Source organism: Camelina sativa, chromosome 18 (genome assembly GCF_000633955.1).
Source record: "Camelina sativa cultivar DH55 chromosome 18, Cs, whole genome shotgun sequence".
Lineage (NCBI taxonomy): Eukaryota > Viridiplantae > Streptophyta > Magnoliopsida > Brassicales > Brassicaceae > Camelina > Camelina sativa.
This window is the reverse complement of record NC_025702.1, coordinates 19371657-19391338: the sequence shown is the minus strand read 5'-3', so window position 1 is coordinate 19391338 and position 19682 is coordinate 19371657. Positions and strand designations below refer to the sequence as shown.

General features: G+C 36.1%; 8 protein-coding genes and 1 non-coding gene across 11 annotated transcripts; 3 read left to right on the top strand and 6 right to left on the bottom strand.

Annotated features, from left to right (window-relative positions):
* On the bottom strand, positions 303–383 carry TRNAL-AAG. The gene has a single exon. It is a non-coding gene; the product is annotated as a tRNA-Leu (tRNA).
* LOC104762651 lies at positions 635–2436 on the bottom strand. Its single transcript, XM_010485981.2, has 3 exons — positions 2269–2436; positions 1736–2029; positions 635–938 (listed from the first exon to the last, which is right to left on the bottom strand). Exons 1-3 carry the CDS (start codon positions 2284–2286, stop codon positions 891–893), a joined length of 360 nt encoding a protein of 119 aa, XP_010484283.1. The 5' UTR covers positions 2287–2436; the 3' UTR covers positions 635–890.
* LOC104762650 (ABC transporter F family member 5) lies at positions 3743–7537 on the top strand. Of its 2 annotated transcripts, none has more exons than XM_010485980.2 (8): positions 3743–4240; positions 4927–5465; positions 5569–5910; positions 6085–6225; positions 6322–6501; positions 6604–6861; positions 6961–7089; positions 7176–7537. In XM_010485980.2, the coding sequence occupies exons 1-8, from the start codon at positions 3952–3954 to the stop codon at positions 7374–7376; spliced, it is 2079 nt and encodes a 692-aa protein (XP_010484282.1). In that variant the 5' UTR covers positions 3743–3951; the 3' UTR covers positions 7377–7537. The 2 variants fall into 2 exon arrangements, with proteins under 2 accessions (XP_010484282.1, XP_010484281.1); XM_010485979.2 differs by having other exon boundaries at positions 3744–4006; positions 4693–5465.
* On the top strand, positions 7749–9733 carry LOC104762649 (probable 20S rRNA accumulation protein 4). The gene is made up of 6 exons (XM_010485977.2): positions 7749–7925; positions 8023–8109; positions 8243–8340; positions 8452–8982; positions 9078–9285; positions 9369–9733. The coding sequence occupies exons 1-6, from the start codon at positions 7833–7835 to the stop codon at positions 9471–9473; spliced, it is 1122 nt and encodes a 373-aa protein (XP_010484279.1). The 5' UTR covers positions 7749–7832; the 3' UTR covers positions 9474–9733.
* Positions 9791–10463, top strand: LOC104762647. Its single transcript, XM_010485975.2, has 2 exons — positions 9791–10168; positions 10261–10463. The coding sequence occupies exons 1-2, from the start codon at positions 9921–9923 to the stop codon at positions 10457–10459; spliced, it is 447 nt and encodes a 148-aa protein (XP_010484277.1). The 5' UTR covers positions 9791–9920; the 3' UTR covers positions 10460–10463.
* LOC104762648 (uncharacterized protein At5g64816-like) lies at positions 10505–11529 on the bottom strand. 2 transcript variants are annotated; one of them, XM_010485976.2, is made up of 2 exons: positions 11429–11529; positions 10505–11015 (listed from the first exon to the last, which is right to left on the bottom strand). In XM_010485976.2, exon 2 carries the CDS (start codon positions 10980–10982, stop codon positions 10587–10589), a length of 396 nt encoding a protein of 131 aa, XP_010484278.1. In that variant the 5' UTR covers positions 10983–11015; positions 11429–11529; the 3' UTR covers positions 10505–10586. The 2 variants fall into 2 exon arrangements, with proteins under 2 accessions (XP_010484278.1, XP_019095885.1); XM_019240340.1 differs by lacking the exon at positions 11429–11529 and adding an exon at positions 11239–11414.
* On the bottom strand, positions 11673–14772 carry LOC104762645 (uncharacterized GTP-binding protein At5g64813-like). Its single transcript, XM_010485972.2, has 8 exons — positions 14680–14772; positions 13673–14318; positions 13212–13303; positions 12981–13122; positions 12589–12896; positions 12434–12487; positions 12214–12347; positions 11673–12136 (listed from the first exon to the last, which is right to left on the bottom strand). Exons 2-8 carry the CDS (start codon positions 13764–13766, stop codon positions 11929–11931), a joined length of 1032 nt encoding a protein of 343 aa, XP_010484274.1. The 5' UTR covers positions 13767–14318; positions 14680–14772; the 3' UTR covers positions 11673–11928.
* Positions 14545–16264, bottom strand: LOC104762646 (probable WRKY transcription factor 51). The gene is made up of 3 exons (XM_010485974.2): positions 15881–16264; positions 15626–15772; positions 14545–14959 (listed from the first exon to the last, which is right to left on the bottom strand). Exons 1-3 carry the CDS (start codon positions 16114–16116, stop codon positions 14764–14766), a joined length of 579 nt encoding a protein of 192 aa, XP_010484276.1. The 5' UTR covers positions 16117–16264; the 3' UTR covers positions 14545–14763.
* Positions 18159–18818, bottom strand: LOC104762644 (CLAVATA3/ESR (CLE)-related protein 21-like). The gene has a single exon (XM_010485971.2). The coding sequence runs from the start codon at positions 18657–18659 to the stop codon at positions 18327–18329; it is 333 nt and encodes a 110-aa protein (XP_010484273.1). The 5' UTR covers positions 18660–18818; the 3' UTR covers positions 18159–18326.

Genomic DNA, 19682 nt, shown 5'->3' with positions numbered 1-19682 from the left:
AGAGGATGGTCCGAATCGTCCGATGATCAAGACAATGGGATATTTCTAGAAACTTTGATGTTTCTGATCGAAAGGAAGAAGAAGAAGAAGAAGAAAACAGTGACGTGGACTTTTTTTTAAATATTGAAATAGTTATTTTTTTGACTAATTCAAGGGTGATATCTATTTAGACAATCACATATACAATAATACAATATGTGCCAGGCATTTTATATGTCAGCGTATCCAAAATAATTTACGTTTTGTCACTTCCAACTTTTTAATTCAAATGTCAAGTGGACAGGTTAAAAAAACAAGAGAATTGTTGACAGTGGGATTTGAATCCACGCCCTTTCGGACCAGAACCTTAATCTAGCGCCTTAGACCAACTCGGCCATATCAACTTTGTTACGTCTATCCCACTTTTTACAAAATTAAATCATTAGAAACGAACAAGGCCGATTTCAACTCGGCCATATCAATTTTTTTTTTTTTTTTGACAAAGAAAACCCCAACCTTCAATTTTGTATCGAGTTACAACTTCGACAGGTTGATTGTATTAAACTTATCTTATGTGTTCCATTGTCAGATGCAAACACAACATTTGAATATTTTTAGTAACCACCACTCGTTTTGCTTTTATTACTATATCAGATGTCACAAATCTGCCCTATATTACACAATAATGAAAAATATCAGTTGTCTAAATAAACCAAACAAAATTACAGAAAAAAAGTATATATTACTACACCTCACATTTTAGAAAACATAATTAGATTACAGAGTAAACAACAGACAAATTTTGATTGATGCATCCGAAGTAACATAAGTGAAAAAGGTGTCACTACCATTTCTCATTTCTCGTCTTCGAATCATTGTCATTATTATCATAAAAAAGTAAACACTTTTAGTTAAGCTTTAACGCAGCAGTTGAAGCAGCTGAAGATTCCTCTCCTCGTCTGTTCCAAGTCATTTACACGTAAGAGTTAGAATGTTGTATCCAAAAGTAAATATAATTTTATTTATGTCAGTTCACATGGTAGGTACATAAATAAAGGATTATGCTTTACTCTGATTGAAAGAAAGAAACCATCACAACAACTAGAAAAAAGAAGAAGCAAATCCATTTTTTGTAGGGTAATGATGTACTATAATTTATGCATTATTGATGTGATCCTCTAGCAATATATTCAAAATCATATCCAATCAAGTTCCAAATCCAATACAAACTCAAGTTGTGAAGTTTGGTGGGGTGTATATAATTAATTTCATGTGCAGTCATAAACAGCAATAAAGCAACCAACTTGACCAAACTTTGAAGGACCACAATTTACCCAATTGCTACAATGTTAGATTCCAAAACCTAATCAACCCAAGAAGGTCCACATCAGATGAACACACAGCTAAACTCACAAACACTAGCATCCTATTCCTCAAAGACAAAGTGAATCTTACAATGGATATTCATAACTGTAAGACATAACTAATATAAGTGCAATCAAAATCTAAGTTTCAAAGTTTGGTGTGGGTATGGGCATGAACAACTAACTATAAGAAACAACGTGTGATCCCAAAATCTACCCATTTTGCCAGAAACAACCAATATAAAGACTACAAAAAGTTAGATGTCATACATATCCTACCCAAGTCAAAACACCTACCTACCTACCGGTTTCAACGAACACAGAGAGCTAATACCAATTCATAAACGCCAATTGAAAAACAAAATCCACCATCAAGAGACAATGAATCTTACAGAAGGAGAATGTGGGCGTTGGTGAGAGAAGACATTGTGGTTGTTGTTGTTGTCGTTGTCACTGTGAACGGTGGTAAGCTTCTTAGAAGGCTTGGTAGTTTCAAAAGGGGGTTGATTATGAAAAGGGTTAATGAGTTCTTCATCATTGCCAAGACTGGCTCGAGAAGCATCTCTCTTGTTGAGTTTCCTCATCTCCCTGATCTTTGAGAAATCCATCGAGTAATCAGGAATTGGTCCTCCTTTTTGATCCCAATCCCCAAACTGTGGTACTGATAACCATGGCGAGTTCTTGTTCTGCCAAAATTCAATAACTTTTGATTTTCAAGAACCATACATAACAACTCAAAACAAAATCACTTGGAAGACACACAAATAAAGGTTCTTTTATTTCTTATCCATATAACCTCACAGATTCACAGACTAATTGATCATGAAACACTTAACTTCTAACTGTGTTACCTGGGAAAAACACAGAAGATTGATTTATGCAAGAAAAAAAAAAAAAAGATAATGGGTTTGAGAGAGATAGGAACCTCTTTTCGATCTTCCATGTGATTCTTCTTAAGTCTTGGGGAGGGAGAAGAGGTTTGAGAAGATCTTAAGGAGAGGAAGATGGTGAAGGGATACAGCGACCAATATAATATAAAAAAGCAGCTAAAGAGAAAAAGTAAGCTACAAACAAATTTAATACAGCAAAGTAACAGGTCGATTGGTTGATACGATTTTATACACCCACACTGTCGTCTGTACACAACTTTCTTACTGTTTTTTTTCCCTGCGAAATGCCGTCGTTTTACAGATTTGGCACTGTAGTATTAACCTAATTCGTATTGATAAATACTTTGTTACTGATTAGTAGAAACATAAGTTTAGGGGTTAGGATTTGAAGGCCGGCAACTACTTTTATTAAATTTAATCTGATAAGCGAGTTTGTGTTTGAATATGATTAGTTCAACTTTCATTTATTTTTTTGTTTGTTCCTAGAGAGCACTAGTGAAATACTCAATACACATACTCCACTACTAAACAAACAAAAATCTCTCGTCATCTATTGACCGACCACAAAAACGAAAACTAAACATATCGTATTGTTTGTTTTTGGGTTAATTGTCAAATAAAATCAAACCTCGCCGACTAAGTATATCGTTAGTGAATCTGTATCCATCCTCTTAATATCCTCTAAAATAAGTACGACTTTGCTTCGTCAACTTATATGGCTATTAAGTATTAACAATCCGAATTATATGTATATAGTCATGGAGGCGATTAACATAAATACATTTTGTAATCATAATTTAGACCAAACTTGAAACTACTAAACTATATTATTAATAAAACCGAACATACAAAATCTCTAACGAAAATAAAAAAAGTCCCTCAACTTGTCGCGTGCGGCAACGTGGCGTGATGACACCCACAGCGAAACTGACGTGGGCGATGATATAGTTCGACACGTGGCACAATATGAGAAGTGTCTGTTAAATTCAAAGGAGCTATGTGAACCACAGGACAGGAGAGAGGTGACTTCCTTCATCGGATTTTGTTATCTTCAACCTCAACCATCTCTTGTTCCGCACCACAAAATTAAGATTCTTTCGTTTTTTATTTTTCTTTGGTTTGTATTTTTTCTTCTTTATTATTGACTTGTTGTACTAAAGTAACGTTGCATAATTTTTGCATGTGGTAGAGAACTCAAAGTTAATAAAAACGAATATTCCGCTTTGTAGTTCCTTATTTATAACTTCTAGAAGAAGTACACAATTGTGGGATGCGTAATTGGTTTCATTCAAACAAATTTGCAATACAACCACCACCACTAGTACTCGAGAACCAAAAAAAAAAACGACAGTACTAGGAGGAGTTCATCATCATACATAGTTTAGATTTTGTTTATTATAAAAAAATAAAAATAATATTGGTTTTTGTTTATTTTATGATAAGGATATAAATTTGGAATACAGAGCAAAAAAAAAACTATAATAATAAGAAAACAAAAGACAAAAATCACAAAAAAAAAAAAAAAAAAGAAAAAAAAAATCTTTTGGCTCACACTCAAACGCGAAAAGAGCAAACTCTTATCAAAGCGCTCTCTCTCCCTCGAGAGAGTTGTTCTTACTCTGCTTCATCAATCAGTAGAGCGAGATTACTCAATCAAACACACACCATTTCTCTATCTGTATCTGAGTTATACTACTTCCAAGTTATTCCATAAAAAGATGGGTTTCACAACGAATCTCCATAGCCTCGACCTCCGTTCAACTTTCTTCACGGGTCTCCGTCCTTGTCCATCCCCAAAAACCCCATCCAATTTCATCAAAGTCTCTTCCTTTTCAAAAATCCCCACCATCATCAGAGCCCAAGTCTCCACCATCAGCCTCGTGACCTCCGTTAAAGACCGTCAAGACGAAATCGAGTCCCTTTTCTCCAAGCAGACCACCGAACACGACTCCGATCGGAAACGCAACGGCAAGAATTCGAAAAACGGAGCTTCTGGGATCTCTTCAGGTGTCAAGCTCGAGAACATTAGGAAGACCTACAAAGGCGTGACGGTGCTTAAAGATGTCACCTGGGAAGTTAAAAAGGGGGAAAAAGTAGGGTTGGTTGGTGTCAACGGAGCTGGGAAGACGACTCAGCTTAGGATTATCACTGGTCAAGAGGAGCCTGATTCGGGTAACGTTATCAAGGCCAAACCCAATATGAAAGTAGCTTTCTTGAGCCAGGAGTTCGAGGTTTCCATGAGCAAGACGGTTAGGGAAGAGTTCATGAGTGCTTTCAAGGAAGAGATGGAGATTACTGACAAGCTTGAGAAAGTTCAGAAGGCTATCGAAGAGTCTGTTGATGATTTGGACCTTATGGGAAGGTTATTAGATGAATTCGATTTGTTGCAGAGACGTGCTCAGGCTGTGAATCTAGATTCCGTTGATGCTAAGATTNCCTCCGTTCAACTTTCTTCACGGGTCTCCGTCCTTGTCCATCCCCAAAAACCCCATCCAATTTCATCAAAGTCTCTTCCTTTTCAAAAATCCCCACCATCATCAGAGCCCAAGTCTCCACCATCAGCCTCGTGACCTCCGTTAAAGACCGTCAAGACGAAATCGAGTCCCTTTTCTCCAAGCAGACCACCGAACACGACTCCGATCGGAAACGCAACGGCAAGAATTCGAAAAACGGAGCTTCTGGGATCTCTTCAGGTGTCAAGCTCGAGAACATTAGGAAGACCTACAAAGGCGTGACGGTGCTTAAAGATGTCACCTGGGAAGTTAAAAAGGGGGAAAAAGTAGGGTTGGTTGGTGTCAACGGAGCTGGGAAGACGACTCAGCTTAGGATTATCACTGGTCAAGAGGAGCCTGATTCGGGTAACGTTATCAAGGCCAAACCCAATATGAAAGTAGCTTTCTTGAGCCAGGAGTTCGAGGTTTCCATGAGCAAGACGGTTAGGGAAGAGTTCATGAGTGCTTTCAAGGAAGAGATGGAGATTACTGACAAGCTTGAGAAAGTTCAGAAGGCTATCGAAGAGTCTGTTGATGATTTGGACCTTATGGGAAGGTTATTAGATGAATTCGATTTGTTGCAGAGACGTGCTCAGGCTGTGAATCTAGATTCCGTTGATGCTAAGATTAGTAAGCTGATGCCTGAGTTAGGCTTTGCTGCTGAGGATGCAGATAGGCTTGTGGCTTCTTTTAGTGGTGGATGGCAAATGAGAATGTCTCTTGGAAAGATTTTGCTTCAGGTAACGTAATGAGTGGTTTTGATTCTTAAAGCTTTATCCTTTTTCATATTTTTATTGTAGAGAAAAGCTAATGTCAATTGTATGTGTGTTTCTCTGTGAGTAGGATCCAGATTTGCTGCTACTTGATGAGCCGACTAACCATTTGGATCTTGATACTATCGAGTGGCTTGAAGGTTATTTGCAAAAGCAGGAAGTGCCTATGGTTATTATTTCACATGACAGAGCCTTTCTTGATCAGTTGTGTACCAAAATTGTGGAAACTGAGATGGGTGTGTCCAGGACATTCGAGGGTAATTACTCTCAGTATGTAATCTCAAAGGCAGAGTGGATCGAAACTCAGAATGCTGCTTGGGAAAAGCAGCAGAAAGAGATCGATTCAACAAAGGACTTGATTGCAAGGCTTGGTGCGGGTGCCAGATCTGGCCGTGCTTCTACTGCAGAAAAGGTTAGCCAACAAAAAAATTAATGCTAATTTGATTGCTGCTGCTTGACATTAGTTGAAGTGTTTCTACACTTTTCTAATCAGAACGATTATGCCACTATTTTGGCTTGCTCTTTTATCTGTGAGTTGGATTGAGAAGTTTAAGCTTATGTTTCCCTTTTGTGTGGTTTATAACAGAAACTAGAGAAGCTTCAAGAACAGGAGCTAATAGAGAAGCCATTTCAGCGGAAGCAGATGAAAATCAGGTTTCCAGAGCGTGGAACAAGTGGAAGATCGGTAGTCAATGTTAAAAACATTGATTTTGGTTTCGAGGATAAGGTGAGTTACTACTAGGGTCAAACTCATGACTATAGGATGAATCCTTTATCGCTCGTGTTTGACACTGTGAATAAATGTGTATTGTTGCAAAATCAGATGCTATTTAAGAAGGCTAATCTAGCAATAGAAAGAGGAGAGAAAATCGCTATTATTGGCCCGAATGGGTGTGGGAAAAGTACGTTATTGAAGCTTATTATGGGTTTAGAGAAGCCTATGAAAGGTGAAGTTATTCTTGGAGAGCACAATGTACTGCCAAACTACTTTGAACAGAATCAGGTCAGTTTTCACTTGCTCATTCAATTAAAGACCTTAACAATTGGAGACAGGTTTACTCTTTTATTGACATGATCTGGTTGTTGATTTTTTTCTTTTCGCTAGGCTGAGGTCCTTGATTTGGATAAAACAGTGCTTGAAACAGTTTGTGAAGCTGCAGAAGACTGGAGAAGTGATGATATAAAAGGTCTTCTCGGACGCTGCAACTTCAAAGCAGACATGCTGGATCGAAAGGTCTCTCTTTTAAGCGGTGGTGAGAAAGCGCGTCTCGCTTTCTGCAAATTCATGGTGACGCCATCAACTTTACTCGTTTTGGACGAACCAACCAATCACTTAGACATTCCTTCAAAAGAAATGCTCGAGGTTAGGCTTCTCTACTTACGTAAGAATCTTTGGATACTATGATAAAAATCATCTTGGACCTGGATAGAAGCTAATTATCTGGATCTTCTAATGAATCAGGAAGCGATAAACGAGTACCAAGGCACAGTCATCGCGGTCTCTCACGATCGATACTTCATTAAACAAATCGTTAACAGAGTCATAGAAGTCGAAGATGGTTGTTTAGAAGATTATGCAGGCGACTACAATGTATGCACACTTTGGATTGCACTCTCTACATTTTACTAATAGAATTTGATCTCTGTATAACTTTGTGAATGTGTGAATGTTCTCAGTATTACTTGGAGAAGAATCTTGATGCTAGAGCAAAGGAGCTGGAGAGAGAAGCAGAGCTAGAAGAGAAAGCTCCAAAAGTGAAGGCAAAGTCAAAGATGTCAAAAGCTGAGAAAGAAGCAAGGAAGAAACAGAAGATGCAAGCGTTCCAACAGGCAAAACAGAAGTCAAAAGCTAGCAAGAACTCCAAGAGATGGAACTGAATGAAGTCAGATTTATAAAAAAGGCTTCTTCTTACAGTTTCACAACATCTTTTATTGTGGGAATGTATATAGAATGATACTTTTAGAAATGCAGAGAGTATTAATGTTTCTAAAACACTTGAGCCCCATTGGGTAAAATATGAAACTTTATTGTCGCAAAACTGTAGTAGATGATGATCAATTTAGATTTTCTTCATACCTGCTGAACATGTGTTTCGATTGAGCCAAGTAAACCGTATGGTGATAATATTGCAAACCCATTCGGTTTAATTAAGCTATTTTGTTTGATTTTAAACCGGGAAAACTCAAATTACATGAAAATCCGGTTATCTTAGAACCCTAACCGGGTTCTACACCTACTTCTCTTCATCATCATCGGTGTGGTTGTTTCAAACATCGAATTCGATAAACCTCGTAGGCAAGTTTTTGGTCTGCTTTGATCTAAGAACTATAATCATGGTCGGAACTCTTTTGGGGTTACCAGGGCAATGGGCAGAAGAGGAGCTTGAGTCTTCTGATCACTACACAACAAAAATAGGCGGTGTTCCGGTAGTAACACCTTCCTTAGTAGTTCTTTGTATAATCTCTTCTTTAGTAGAAATTTCATATCTTTTTATTCTGATTACTGTTCGAAGTGTGTTTTTAGGATTGGCCGCCAATACCCGATGATGCACTGAGACCAGAGCTACTCAATTGCTGTTCATGTGGAAGCAAACTTTCTCTCGTCTCTCAGGTTTGTGTTCTAAGTCAAAAAGCTTTACTCTTTTTTTGGGTTTCAATGTTTAAGAGCCTGAATAATTTACAAGAATTTGGATTGTAGATGATTAAATTACGGTTCTTTTTTTTTGGTTTTTCTCTGCATTTAGGTGTATGCCCCGATCTCAACTGAAATTTCAGACATCCAAGAGCGTACGCTCTATATATTTGGTTGCTTAATGCCTAAATGTGGAACTTCTGAACAAAGGTTTGTTCTTTTTTTGTCCTTATGATTTTTGTGATCACTTGTCAAATTGTTGCCTAACATTGTGGTTTTGGTTATGTGAGAATGACCAAATATGTCTCTTAATGTTCTCAGCTGGAGAGCTTTTAGCATTCATAAAGCTATCAAAGAGAAAGAATCAAGTGAGTTAGCAGATTTGCCTGTTGTTGCCTCACCACAAGATTCAGCTTCTAAAACTCATTGGTTAGACGACGACGATGATGATGAAGATTTTGATTTCGAGAGTTTATCTAAGGCGATCGCAGAGGCTTCTACTACTGTTGCTTCCAATTCGAAGAAACAGAAGAGTTCAGGGACTAAAGCAAAGCCTTCACCTTCAAAACCTGAAACAAGAGTTGCGCATCATATCAAACTTGAGACTGGTCCGGTGGTTCCGTGCTTTTACATTTATACAAAAGAAGAGATCCCTGCAAAAGAAGTCGATCGTTTCTCGATGAATTATTCATCTCTGTCTATTAAGGATAGAGAAAACGGCAACAATGCTGAGGATGAATCTGAGGAAGCGTGGGAGGATGAGAAATATGAATATGACAAAGCTCTCAATGCAGATAGGACTTACCTTAAGTTCAAAAAACGGCTAGATGCAAACCCGGAACAATGTTTCAGGTAACTCAGTATTATGTGGTGGAACAATCTATAACTTTCAATCTTCAGTATCTTCTTGAATGAACATTGGTCTTGTAAATGTTTGCAATGGTCAGGTACTCGTATGGCAGTAAGCCGATATTGGCCACTGAAGACCTGAAATCTCCTGATAAATGCAGGAATTGCAACTCTCCAAGGCACTTTGAGATGCAACTCATGTCTCCACTACTATATTTTTTACATGAAGGTGTTGTTGATAAAGTGCTTAAGCAATCATTGGATAACTGGGATTGGATGACACTTATTGTCTACACTTGTTCCGAGGTATTATTCTTTTAAGATCTTCTTACATGTTTCAGTGAATTAAGTAATGTTCAAGAGCATAGCTTAATGTTGACTATATGTAGAACTGCACAAATGCTGTGAATTGTGATTGGGTTGTTGCGGAGGAGTGCATAGCAGTACAGTATGAGAAACCGATGAATCTCGATCATGCTAGCTTCTTCAAATGAAAACGTTCCCCTGGCGAGTCTTTTGATTGGTTGAGAAGATGTTGCTGAAGTGATTATAGCTAAGAATCAAAAGTCAAATGCGCCATGGATACAATCTTCTTCAGCTGTTTCAGGACAGAGGTTCCCATAAAGAGGGAGCTGCTCAATACACTTTTTTTTGGTCTATTTATATGCGAGACAGATGCTAAATCTTATTTCTTTTTGTAAAATGATAGTCTATGTAATGTAAGTTTTTAAGACAAATGGATTAGTTTTCGATATAATTCTCTTGAAAGTCAAATGTAGGTGTTACGCAAGAAGCGTTCAAACCAAAATATGTGCTCTGCTTCTTTTGATGCGAGAAACATGGCGCCAACTGTCTCTCATCCCTCTCTCTTTCTTCCTTCTCTCTGTTCCATCATTTTCTTTTGGCCCTCTTCTTGATTTCTCAACTGATAGATAGACGACATGAATGAATCAAGAAGAAATATATTCGGTTTCTCATTCTTCTTCATCATCATCATCATAATAATCTTGATCTTAAGGGTTTCTGCGGATGGAGAAGAAAGCGATGGTGCTGCAACGAAAGAAGAGAATCCGTCACTAATAAAGATCATATGTGGGATTTTTGGCAAGAAATTTCCTCCGAGTTCTTGGGAATTGGTTCAAGGTGCGATGCAGAAGATCCAGATGAAGCTTTACCCTCCAAATCTAGAGTAAACAAACAAAGCATATTCATATCCTATATAATCTAGGATTTTTCGTTAATGTCTAGTTATTTAGCTCATGTGTTGTTTTCTTGTGACAGCTTCAGAAGCAACAGTGACAAAAGCAAGAGAGAGGATGAAGATAAAGGAGAGAAAGTGAAAGAAGCAGCAACTAGGACCCTGGAAGTAAGCAAAGAAGCCATTGAAGAGTCTGCAAAAATAGCAGGAGATGTTGTAGGTGAAGTAGTTCAGAAAACAGCTGAGAAAGTTACAAAACATACCTCACGTGATGAGATGTAATCAATCATCCACCAAGATTGCTCTTCATGATGTTATTATTATAACTTATAAAACTTCAGACTCAAATTCCATTTCCATTTCAAAAGGTAACAACAACAACAACAAATCATTCATAGCCTTTCCAAATTCAAGAAAAACGAGAAGAAGAAGAAGAAGAAGAAGAGAGCTTAAGACATTCACTTTGACATCTTCTAAGACAAATGTCATTCCAATTCGCAACTTGATGCTGGTTAACGCAAACAGTTCGAGCGCAAGCATCAGAGCAAGCGTCAAGCTCAGATACGCCGCAGACAGTAACACAAGTGTCGGGAATGGGATCTTTAGAGAAAGCGCCAACTTTCTTGAGCATTCTTTTAGAAGTGCAAACTCTTTCACAGACAAAGATTTCATCAGAGCTCTTCTCTCTTCCTCTAGCACTCTTAATCCTCTCTTCATCTCCACGTCTCTTCTTTATCCTCCATGCTTGACCTGCAACTAGTGCAGGTACTGCTGCTCCTATCAGTGACCACCACACCTCCACCATTTTTTCTTGTTAAAGACTTGATTTTTTTTTACACTGCGCATTACAAACAAAATTGATCACGAACACAAATTGAAACAAAGCTTGTCTTTTTAATAATCTGGCATCGTCGTAATTGAGTTAAAAATTCAACCTTTCCTTTGAGGAAACCCAATTACCAAAACTTTCAAATTCGAACAATGTCCAAACAGAAACGAAAATGGAATCGAATTGAAATCTTAATCAAACACAGAATGTAATAACAGCAAGAGGTACATACAGATTTAACAAGTGACTGAAACATGAGATCTCACAATTCATAGGGTTTAGGGTTTTTGCACGACGAGAACGAGAGACATAAATTAGGGTTTTTTTTAACAGCTGACTGTAGCAACCCAGAATCTAAAGGGTTCAAAGAGAAGAAGATTCCATGGAACGGGAACTACGAGGGTACTAATAAGATTACATACCTTCCCTTCCTTGCCGTCTCTCGATGCTATGAAGTTGTCGTAACTCTGTAACTCTTATCTCCATAAACATTCCAAAGGGAATAAAAAGTTTCTTTCGTTTTCAAATTAATTAAATATTCCAATATAACAAAATTTCTCATTAATTGTTTGTAATGTGGATATGAAATTTATACATCAAATTTGGGTATTAATCTCATACAGTGATACAAACTAAAATTACTAGTAGATTGTAAAAGTTCACCACTAACAGTCTAACATAATTGTGAGTTTTGTGATTGATTTCTTCACTGTTTTTAATACATGAGAGAACCAACAAAAAAAACATTTTATGAATCTGCTATAAAGATAAAAAAAAACCCACAATGTACAAAACCAAAGAGGGTTTTTACACACGTATTCACTTTACCACCTACTACGAAGAAAAATCAAAAAAGAATAATAGATCCAAAGGCATATAAAGTTTTTCTTGGAATGAGAATGAGCCAACAAGTGATGAGATTTCAGACGTTTATATCCATTCGCTTAGATCTTGCACTACCATTGTTGTTTGTTTCTTGTACACTGGAAAGAGAGAATCTCGGGATGGCGTAGTTATCAGGAGTAGACACTGGTTGCTGCGGGTAGAGTGTAGGAGGCGGAGTTAGGTTGCGTTGTGCTGGAAGTGGCGGTAAAGTGTTGTTGTTGTACTTGTAAGGATCTCCATGTAAACTGCAACCATCAACCGTTAAAAGATCAATCCCAACAAGGAAAAATCCAAAACTGTTGCTTTTAAGGGGTTTTGTTACCTTGTTCTCTTGTAAAATTGATCGTCATCACTTGTGATCTCGTCTAACCGTTGGGATGATGAGGTTGGAACCGGCGAAAGAGACCACGGTGAAGCTGCTGGTTGTTCGTCTGAGAAATATCTTCTTCTTATCAACTGCAAAGATTCACAAAATGGGTTCTAGAAGGGTATCTTGGAGAGAGAGGTAACAAGGAATGCAAAGGTGTGTTAATGACACTAACCATCCGGAAAAACTTGTTCAAAGCTTCCTTATCGTATCTGGTTTCTTTGGCAGCCTGCACAAAAACCCGCACCAGATCATTAAATTTATAAGCAACCACTCACTAGTCACTAGTATTAAGCGGAAAAGCTATTCTAACTCATATGGTTTACTTACCGCTATGAGACCGCCATTACCAGGAAAGCTTTCAAAGAGAGGAAGATCCTCACTTGAAGAAGGAAGCAAACCTTGCTTCTCAACCCAATGACGAGCTGCATCAACAAGATTTCCACTGCTTCCTTTTGTTCCTTCTTTTGCAGCTATATCTGCTTTGTTGCCAACAACAATGTAAGGAACAGGAAGACCACCAGGACCTCCTGAGGGAAGAGGAGCTGAAAATGTTCCAGTAGCTGCAACCTCAGACGCCCATTTCTGCAAGCTTGTTTTTGTTCTTCTTTGAGAGAGATCATGGACAAAAATAACTCCTGCAAATAATATCTCTCGCTTTAATGACATTATTCCAGACAAAATAAGGATGAACAATGTAGATGGATAGGTTGGGGGGAGACCATTGATTTGTGAATAGAATAATGAACGGCAATCTTTGTATCTCTCATGCCCTGATACATCCCAGAGTTCAACAAAGAAATCTCTCTCTGCGTCACCTTGAGAGCTACTTGAAGAACTAGCTGGACTCCCGTACGTTATGTGCTGTGAGGTGGTTAAGTAGCAAGAAAACAAAAGGATGTAAAACTTCACCTCCCTAAAAAATTGGAGAACGTTTAAGACGATTGAGTTACCTTGACACCAACAGCGCATCCAATCGTTTGAGATGGGCGAACAATAGAAGAACCTTTGTTGATGAGGTGTACGAGTGATGTTTTTCCAACACCTAACAAAAAGATATGAGATCCAGAGATGAAAATTAACATAAATGATGGAGAGTATCAGTATAGATATGACTAATGAGCAAAAAGTAAACACATTCAGTAGCAGACTCTAAGGGAAACAGTGCCGACTCAAAATGCTAGACTCTAAAGGTTTGAAATAAATGATATAACTCAACGACCACAGAACCATGACTTCTAACCAATGGTCCAACTCAATGCAGAGAATCTATCTTCCTGAGTCACAACACGATCTAGATATACAAGAAGTATCCAAGTGAATCAATCTGCAAAATCCTATTAAACCCAATTCAAGAAAACTACAGATTTATGTTAAAAACTTTAGATATACAAGAAGTATCCAAGTGAAGTACCTGAGTCACCAACAACCAATACTCGAACTTGGCCACATAATGGAGCTAAGATCTGCTCCTTATTTTCCCTTTCACGTTCCCTCCAAAACTTCATATTTGTTTTTTAATCACACACTTAGCCAAACCAGATTAGGTAACAAATACGAAAACTAAGATTCTTCTTCAATCAAAGTCCTCTTCGATCACTCCAATCCAAAACGAGAAGAAACAGCTTCCACAAACGCTCATAGCAAATAAACCTCTCACAATGTTATGATTCAATCACCCAATGACATTACCCTAAGCAACTAATCAACACCGACAACCGCAGATTCTTCACCTTCCTTCTCGATCGAGAGAAGCAACAGATCCAACCCGAGATTTCAGATCAATTTTTTTACCAATTGATAAATCAATCAACTAGGGTTCCGGTTCGTCTTCGTCTTCCTCCTCGAATAAATCTGGGAATACAAATTTCTCTTCGAAGCTTCTCCAGAATCTGCAATGAATAAAAGTAAAGTGGATGAATCTGGATCGATCGAGAGATCAGAGATCCAAAACCTCTTCTCGTATGTGTATGGCTTTCCTTGAAATTTACTGAAATGTTTTTTTGAGTGTTGAGATTTGATTTGGGCGGAAGAACAATCTAAAACGACTTCGTTTTCTCCTGCATAAAAAAATGTTATGTTAAAAAAGGTAGAAGATGAGATCGGTTCGGTACTGTCTACGCTAACACAAACCAAAACCGGCTAATAAACCAATCCGATCTAAATTCGTTATTAAACCGAAACAGTTGACTTCAAGTTACTACTACAGCAGACCCACAAGATATTTTTTGTTTCGGAATTTTTAATTATTCAAACAAAACGAAACAATTATTTATACATTTGACCTTGATCTTTAAAAATCATACGACCATACAACATTGCAAATTTTCAACTGTACACTAATTAGGATTTGGTATTAGCGAACAACAAGATTTATGCTTCATATCCATATACATACATTGAACAACTCCGTTATTATACCTATAAAATTACATGAGGCATTGAGATTACATATAATCGTCGTAGCTCTATCTTACAATCTCAATGAGGAGGATAGCTTTTGGATTAACATTGAAGAAGAGAGTGTTGGTTCCAATTGTCATGATCATAAGACAAAACCATCTCGTTGTAATAGACGTGAGATGGACTCTCATGATTATGGACTCCGTCGTATGTTGTGATTACATAAGCTGCATCTTCACTATCTCTCTCCACCCTCTTCTTCACCGAGCAACCTTCACTTGAGCATTTGTAGTAATTCCTATATATATATATATATTCCACCATTTGTTAATTATATTAACCACTTTTACAAAATATAATGTATGTTCCTAAGTAATTCCTATAGTTATATTCCACAATTTCATTTGTTAATATTGCTCACTTTTTACAAATTAGGATATATAATGTTGATAATTTTCTTTATATTTCAATTGGGGAATTAACCCATTATAGAGTATGTAACCATGCTTTGAAAGTGATATATGTTTAGATGATGACTCCATTATATATTTTTGTATTCATATAGATGGACAACTTGTTTCCTCTATTATATATATATGAGTCAAAATAAATCTCTATACAATGAATGATTGATCCATTTACCCCTCTTCAATCTGAATTTTATATAGTGACCGTTTATGGATTGATATAAATAACAGCAGACACATGGATGCATATGGAATCTGAATTTTTAATCCAAGTGGGTTGGTAGATATTACGGGTCCATTAAATAGTATATAAATCACACTATATGATCGAGCTAGTGGCTATTCTATAACATCAGGATTACTATAGCTAGGTGGTTAAAGGAAATTGTCAAGCAACCATATGATACACTTTCTAACTATTTTCCTAACCTTTATGTCAAGTTAGAAACAACAAGGTGATTCAAGATACTAATCAACGATTAGATAAATTGAGTTACCTCTTGTTAATGTTGTTTTTGACAGATTTCTTCCCATACTTCCTCCATTTAAAACCATCATCCATCACATCAATCTTCGATCTCGTTCTAAATGCAACTCGATGACCCATCTCCTTCGTCTCACTCTCTTTACTTCCCCTATTTTTTCTACAATTTTATTGAAAAAGAAAAAGAAAAGAAAATAAAATAAGTACACGTATATAATCAATAATTGCTTGGTTAAGAATCTTGCTAAAATTAATAATTAAAACTCACGTTGATTCCTTTTTAATCAACGTTGTTGCGCTGCCGGAACCGCCGCTTTCACCGGTAAATGTCTCCGACGAAATGATGCTTGTCGGAGATGAAATCTCCTCATCGATTAATCCATTGTTGCCTCCTTCATCGACGTCGAAGAACATCAAATTCGAGAAATCATTGTTGTCCATGAAAGGATTAATAAAGTTTTCATCGGAGAAGCATGTGAAGCTAGGGTTTTGAGAGATATCCATGTTTTTTTTTTCTTTAGCAAATGAAAGAAGAAAAAAAACAATCGAGAGAGAGAGAGAGAGAGAGTCTTAAAGGTAAAGAACTAGTATAGAGCAAGTGAAGAAGAGGAGAGAAAGAGTTAATGGTCTTTTATTCATATAAAGAAAAAAATGAAAATTATTGTACCAAGTTTTGTTTTTATTTTGTAAAGAAAGAGATAATTAAGAGATAAGATTTATTAAACAATTACTAGTAGAGTACTACTTATGAACAAAGCAAAGCAATTTCAGGGTAGATACTAGGAAGGTGCTTCAAAACGCCACGTTTGAAAGTAGTATATGATGATGATGATGACGTCATTGTTATGACGTATGAACAGACGTTAGAGGGGGGTGGCGAAAAAGTGAGCTTCCACTTAAAGTAATAGTAATATTTTTTGTTTGGGCTTTACGGGCCCATTTTAAGAGCCATTATCGTCTACGTTAAGGTCCATGTTAACATTGGTGATTATAACGTGGATATTTTGGGTTTTGGTTCGGATCAACGGCTGAGGATACAGAGTCTCGTATATGTTGTTTTGCTTCTTCTGCTGTGTTTGAAGCAGACAGGACTTTACAGTAATAGTTGTACACCAAGACACAATAATAATAAGATTTGACTTAATTGAATTCTGTAAATGTAACTAAATACACTATTTAAGATATTCTGACAAACTTTTGTATCTATTTATTTTGGCCTAACTTTTTTTTTCTTATTTAGCAAATCCTTCAAAGTAATAATTTGTTTATCTCGTCCAAAGGTGCATCCACTTGTTGATCTATATATATTTTCAAAATCTATATTTGTCTAATCCGATCCATTGTTATATCAGAATTAGTTTTACAAACTAGCTTCGAATATATCCATATATACTCCAATACATATTTGATGGGGAAAGAAACAAGTCAATAGCGCATGTCTAAATACGATAAATATACTTTTTCTTTATTAGTCATTTTTTTCTTCTTCCAATTTTTTTGGCATATTGCAATGTATCATCTTGTATATAAATTACACCCACTGACTCACACATATACTGTGTGACCAAAAATATTTCGCAAGTCTATTCCCAAGTCAACAACTCAAAGTGGTCTTTTGATATTGTATTAAAAGGTTAGACGAATTTTCCTGGAGCCACATTACATGTTTCTGATTCTTTTCTTTGTTAGTTAATGGTTTTTGTTCTTTATTTGTAACCACAATAATATTCTCATTTTATCACGCTAAACCAGAAATAATAATCAACTAACAGAAAAAAGAGTCAGAAACATGTAATGTGGCTTTGTTTTAAGAAACTCACATATATAACGTAATCATATAAATATTACCTATTTAAGTGATTTACATGCAAATGATAAAGAATTTTGATATCAGATAGGTGTTTAGTTATGACTAATTGTAGTAATTAAGGAGACGAAAAAACTTAAGTACAAGACTGAAAGAGGAGAGGCGGCTGGTCAATTAAAGATGAAGGAGTGTGTTAGTGTGGGGTTCTAATTGAGAGAAACCATATTTTTGTGGGGTAAATCTAAAAAGAAAAGAAAAAGATGTGTACCTACACATTTATCTTTTGGTGTATTGCTATGAAAGGGATGGAGATATACAATAATGGGACGCCTACCACCACCTATCAGCAACAAAAATAAATGCATTTTCACTTTCTTTCTTTTATGACACTGATATTTTTTGTAATCCAATTAACACGAAAGTTCTTAAGTTTGGTTTTTTAATAAACCCAAAAAATGCTGAATTAACAGTTACCGTTTAGTTAATCACAGCTAATTTTTATATTTACAACGAAAAATATCCTTAAGGTTCATTACATAACACACTGTGTTACTATTTTTTATTATTTTAAATATACTATATTTATAAACAGAAAACAGTGTTACTATTACGTAAACAAAACATACTACATATACATATATTATTTTGGTTCTAGTCATTACAATAACAATATTTTATCTCAGTTTATTCCAACCCAACCTATAATAAACTACGAAGAATGAAAAACTGGTAGGTAATAGATAAATAATATTTAAAATCAACTGGTAATATCGCAGAAAAAGGCTGTTTCTTTAACTAAGTATACTAATCTTAAAAAGAAAAAAACCTAACATAGTACGTATAGTTATACGTATATACACCAAACGAACAATTTACGAAGTCGAAGTATGTTGCCTCTCTCGTTACTCTACTTGTTGTGCAAAGGATTCGGACCCGTGGGGATAGATCGTTTCTCTTCTTGATCTTCCTCGTCGCCGCCATCAATCTTTCTCCGAACTTTAGACGATCTTCGTCTGAACTTATTAAAATTTGACATTCCCTTGATCACAACAAACTCGTGATGATTCTTGTAATATTGTTGTGATCGAGCAACGCTCAAATAACTATCATTTCTTCTTGTACCGCTGAATCTTCCAGCTTGGATCGAACTTGAACGCGAGAAAATAATTAAAACTAAGATTGTAATTACAATGATTACAACATCTCGTTTCATTGCATATCGTGAAGACAATATTAACATATTACAAAAATAACTTAAAAAAAAGGAACAAAACTTGAACCTCTCACACCCTCTCAAATATCGATTACTCTCTTCTTCGTCTCTGTATATATTGATGATATCTCTCTCTTTTAGCTTCTATTGTTAAGAGTTAAAGAGAATTAAGTAAAGTAGGAGAATCAATGGGAAATAAGGAGAGAAGAAATAGAATGGTCAGCAGCATTCATTACGTTAATTCTGGCAGTGATATGACTACACAATTATCATTATTGAAAATTTCGTACTATAGTAATAAATATCTGTGTATCAATAAGATACACATTATTAAAGGTTTGTTTAAACGCATTTGTTTCTAAGCGTTATAGTATCAATTATATGAGCTGTTCTATAAAAATTGTCATCGCAAACTATACTCGTTTTAAATAAGAAATTCCAACATACTTTACCGGTATTCACATGTGTGTTTAAAGTTTAAACTAGTCGAAGGTAAAGATTACTATTGCAACCAATTTTTTTTTTTGTAAATGTGTATAACTCATATATGTTAGTAGCTTTGAAGACAACCAAAATGCCTAAAATAGCAAAAACGAAATATATGAAAGCACTGGGGCATATATAGACATCCTTCTTTTGAAACAGCATTTAGTACTCTCACCAAACCGCAATTATCGTCATGTCCTTTTCTTCCCATTGAATGTCACAGAACCTGCAACAAAATATCTTAATCTTGGAACATACTCTGTGTAAAAATAACAATGATTTTGAATGATAAAACATTACAAATCGAAACCATTGTAGAAAATAAAGGAATCGATTACTCCGATTTAACAGGGTGAAACATATGTTAAGTAAACAATATTTAATGTAACAATTAAACATTTGTTTTGAAACTAAAATTTGCGAATCAGGATCTAATTGAACACTATGTCTATTGAGTGTATATATATATATAGATGATGAACATGAACACAAATCAAAATCGTTCAAATGGAAAAATAAAACTATTCAAACGAGTACATGTGATTTGATTATACCGATCTATAA

What these genes read in the sequence shown, in the direction of transcription:
- LOC104762651 (XM_010485981.2), bottom strand. An exon ending in AACGCCCACATTCTCCTTCT is followed by an intron (nt 939 to 1,735) that starts GTAAGATTCATT and finishes GACTTGGAACAG; the next exon opens with ACGAGGAGAGGAATCTTCAG.
- LOC104762650 (XM_010485980.2), top strand. Translation starts at nt 3,952, where the DNA reads ATGGGTTTCACAACGAATCTCCATAGCCTCGACCTCCGTTCAACTTTC. An exon ending in ATTTTGGTTTCGAGGATAAG is followed by an intron (nt 6,226 to 6,321) that starts GTGAGTTACTAC and finishes TTGCAAAATCAG; the next exon opens with ATGCTATTTAAGAAGGCTAA. An exon ending in ATTATGCAGGCGACTACAAT is followed by an intron (nt 7,090 to 7,175) that starts GTATGCACACTT and finishes GAATGTTCTCAG; the next exon opens with TATTACTTGGAGAAGAATCT.
- LOC104762649 (XM_010485977.2), top strand. Translation starts at nt 7,833, where the DNA reads ATGGTCGGAACTCTTTTGGGGTTACCAGGGCAATGGGCAGAAGAGGAG. An exon ending in CAAAAATAGGCGGTGTTCCG is followed by an intron (nt 7,926 to 8,022) that starts GTAGTAACACCT and finishes GTGTGTTTTTAG; the next exon opens with GATTGGCCGCCAATACCCGA. An exon ending in TGTGGAACTTCTGAACAAAG is followed by an intron (nt 8,341 to 8,451) that starts GTTTGTTCTTTT and finishes TAATGTTCTCAG; the next exon opens with CTGGAGAGCTTTTAGCATTC.
- LOC104762647 (XM_010485975.2), top strand. Translation starts at nt 9,921, where the DNA reads ATGAATGAATCAAGAAGAAATATATTCGGTTTCTCATTCTTCTTCATC. An exon ending in CTTTACCCTCCAAATCTAGA is followed by an intron (nt 10,169 to 10,260) that starts GTAAACAAACAA and finishes TTCTTGTGACAG; the next exon opens with CTTCAGAAGCAACAGTGACA.
- LOC104762648 (XM_010485976.2), bottom strand. Translation starts at nt 10,982, where the DNA reads ATGGTGGAGGTGTGGTGGTCACTGATAGGAGCAGCAGTACCTGCACTA.
- LOC104762645 (XM_010485972.2), bottom strand. Translation starts at nt 13,766, where the DNA reads ATGAAGTTTTGGAGGGAACGTGAAAGGGAAAATAAGGAGCAGATCTTA. An exon ending in GATGCGCTGTTGGTGTCAAG is followed by an intron (nt 13,123 to 13,211) that starts GTAACTCAATCG and finishes ACCACCTCACAG; the next exon opens with CACATAACGTACGGGAGTCC. An exon ending in TGAACAAGTTTTTCCGGATG is followed by an intron (nt 12,348 to 12,433) that starts GTTAGTGTCATT and finishes GAATCTTTGCAG; the next exon opens with TTGATAAGAAGAAGATATTT.
- LOC104762646 (XM_010485974.2), bottom strand. Translation starts at nt 16,116, where the DNA reads ATGGATATCTCTCAAAACCCTAGCTTCACATGCTTCTCCGATGAAAAC. An exon ending in TTGATTAAAAAGGAATCAAC is followed by an intron (nt 15,773 to 15,880) that starts GTGAGTTTTAAT and finishes ATAAAATTGTAG; the next exon opens with AAAAAATAGGGGAAGTAAAG. An exon ending in AAAAACAACATTAACAAGAG is followed by an intron (nt 14,960 to 15,625) that starts GTAACTCAATTT and finishes ATATATATATAG; the next exon opens with GAATTACTACAAATGCTCAA.
- LOC104762644 (XM_010485971.2), bottom strand. Translation starts at nt 18,659, where the DNA reads ATGTTAATATTGTCTTCACGATATGCAATGAAACGAGATGTTGTAATC.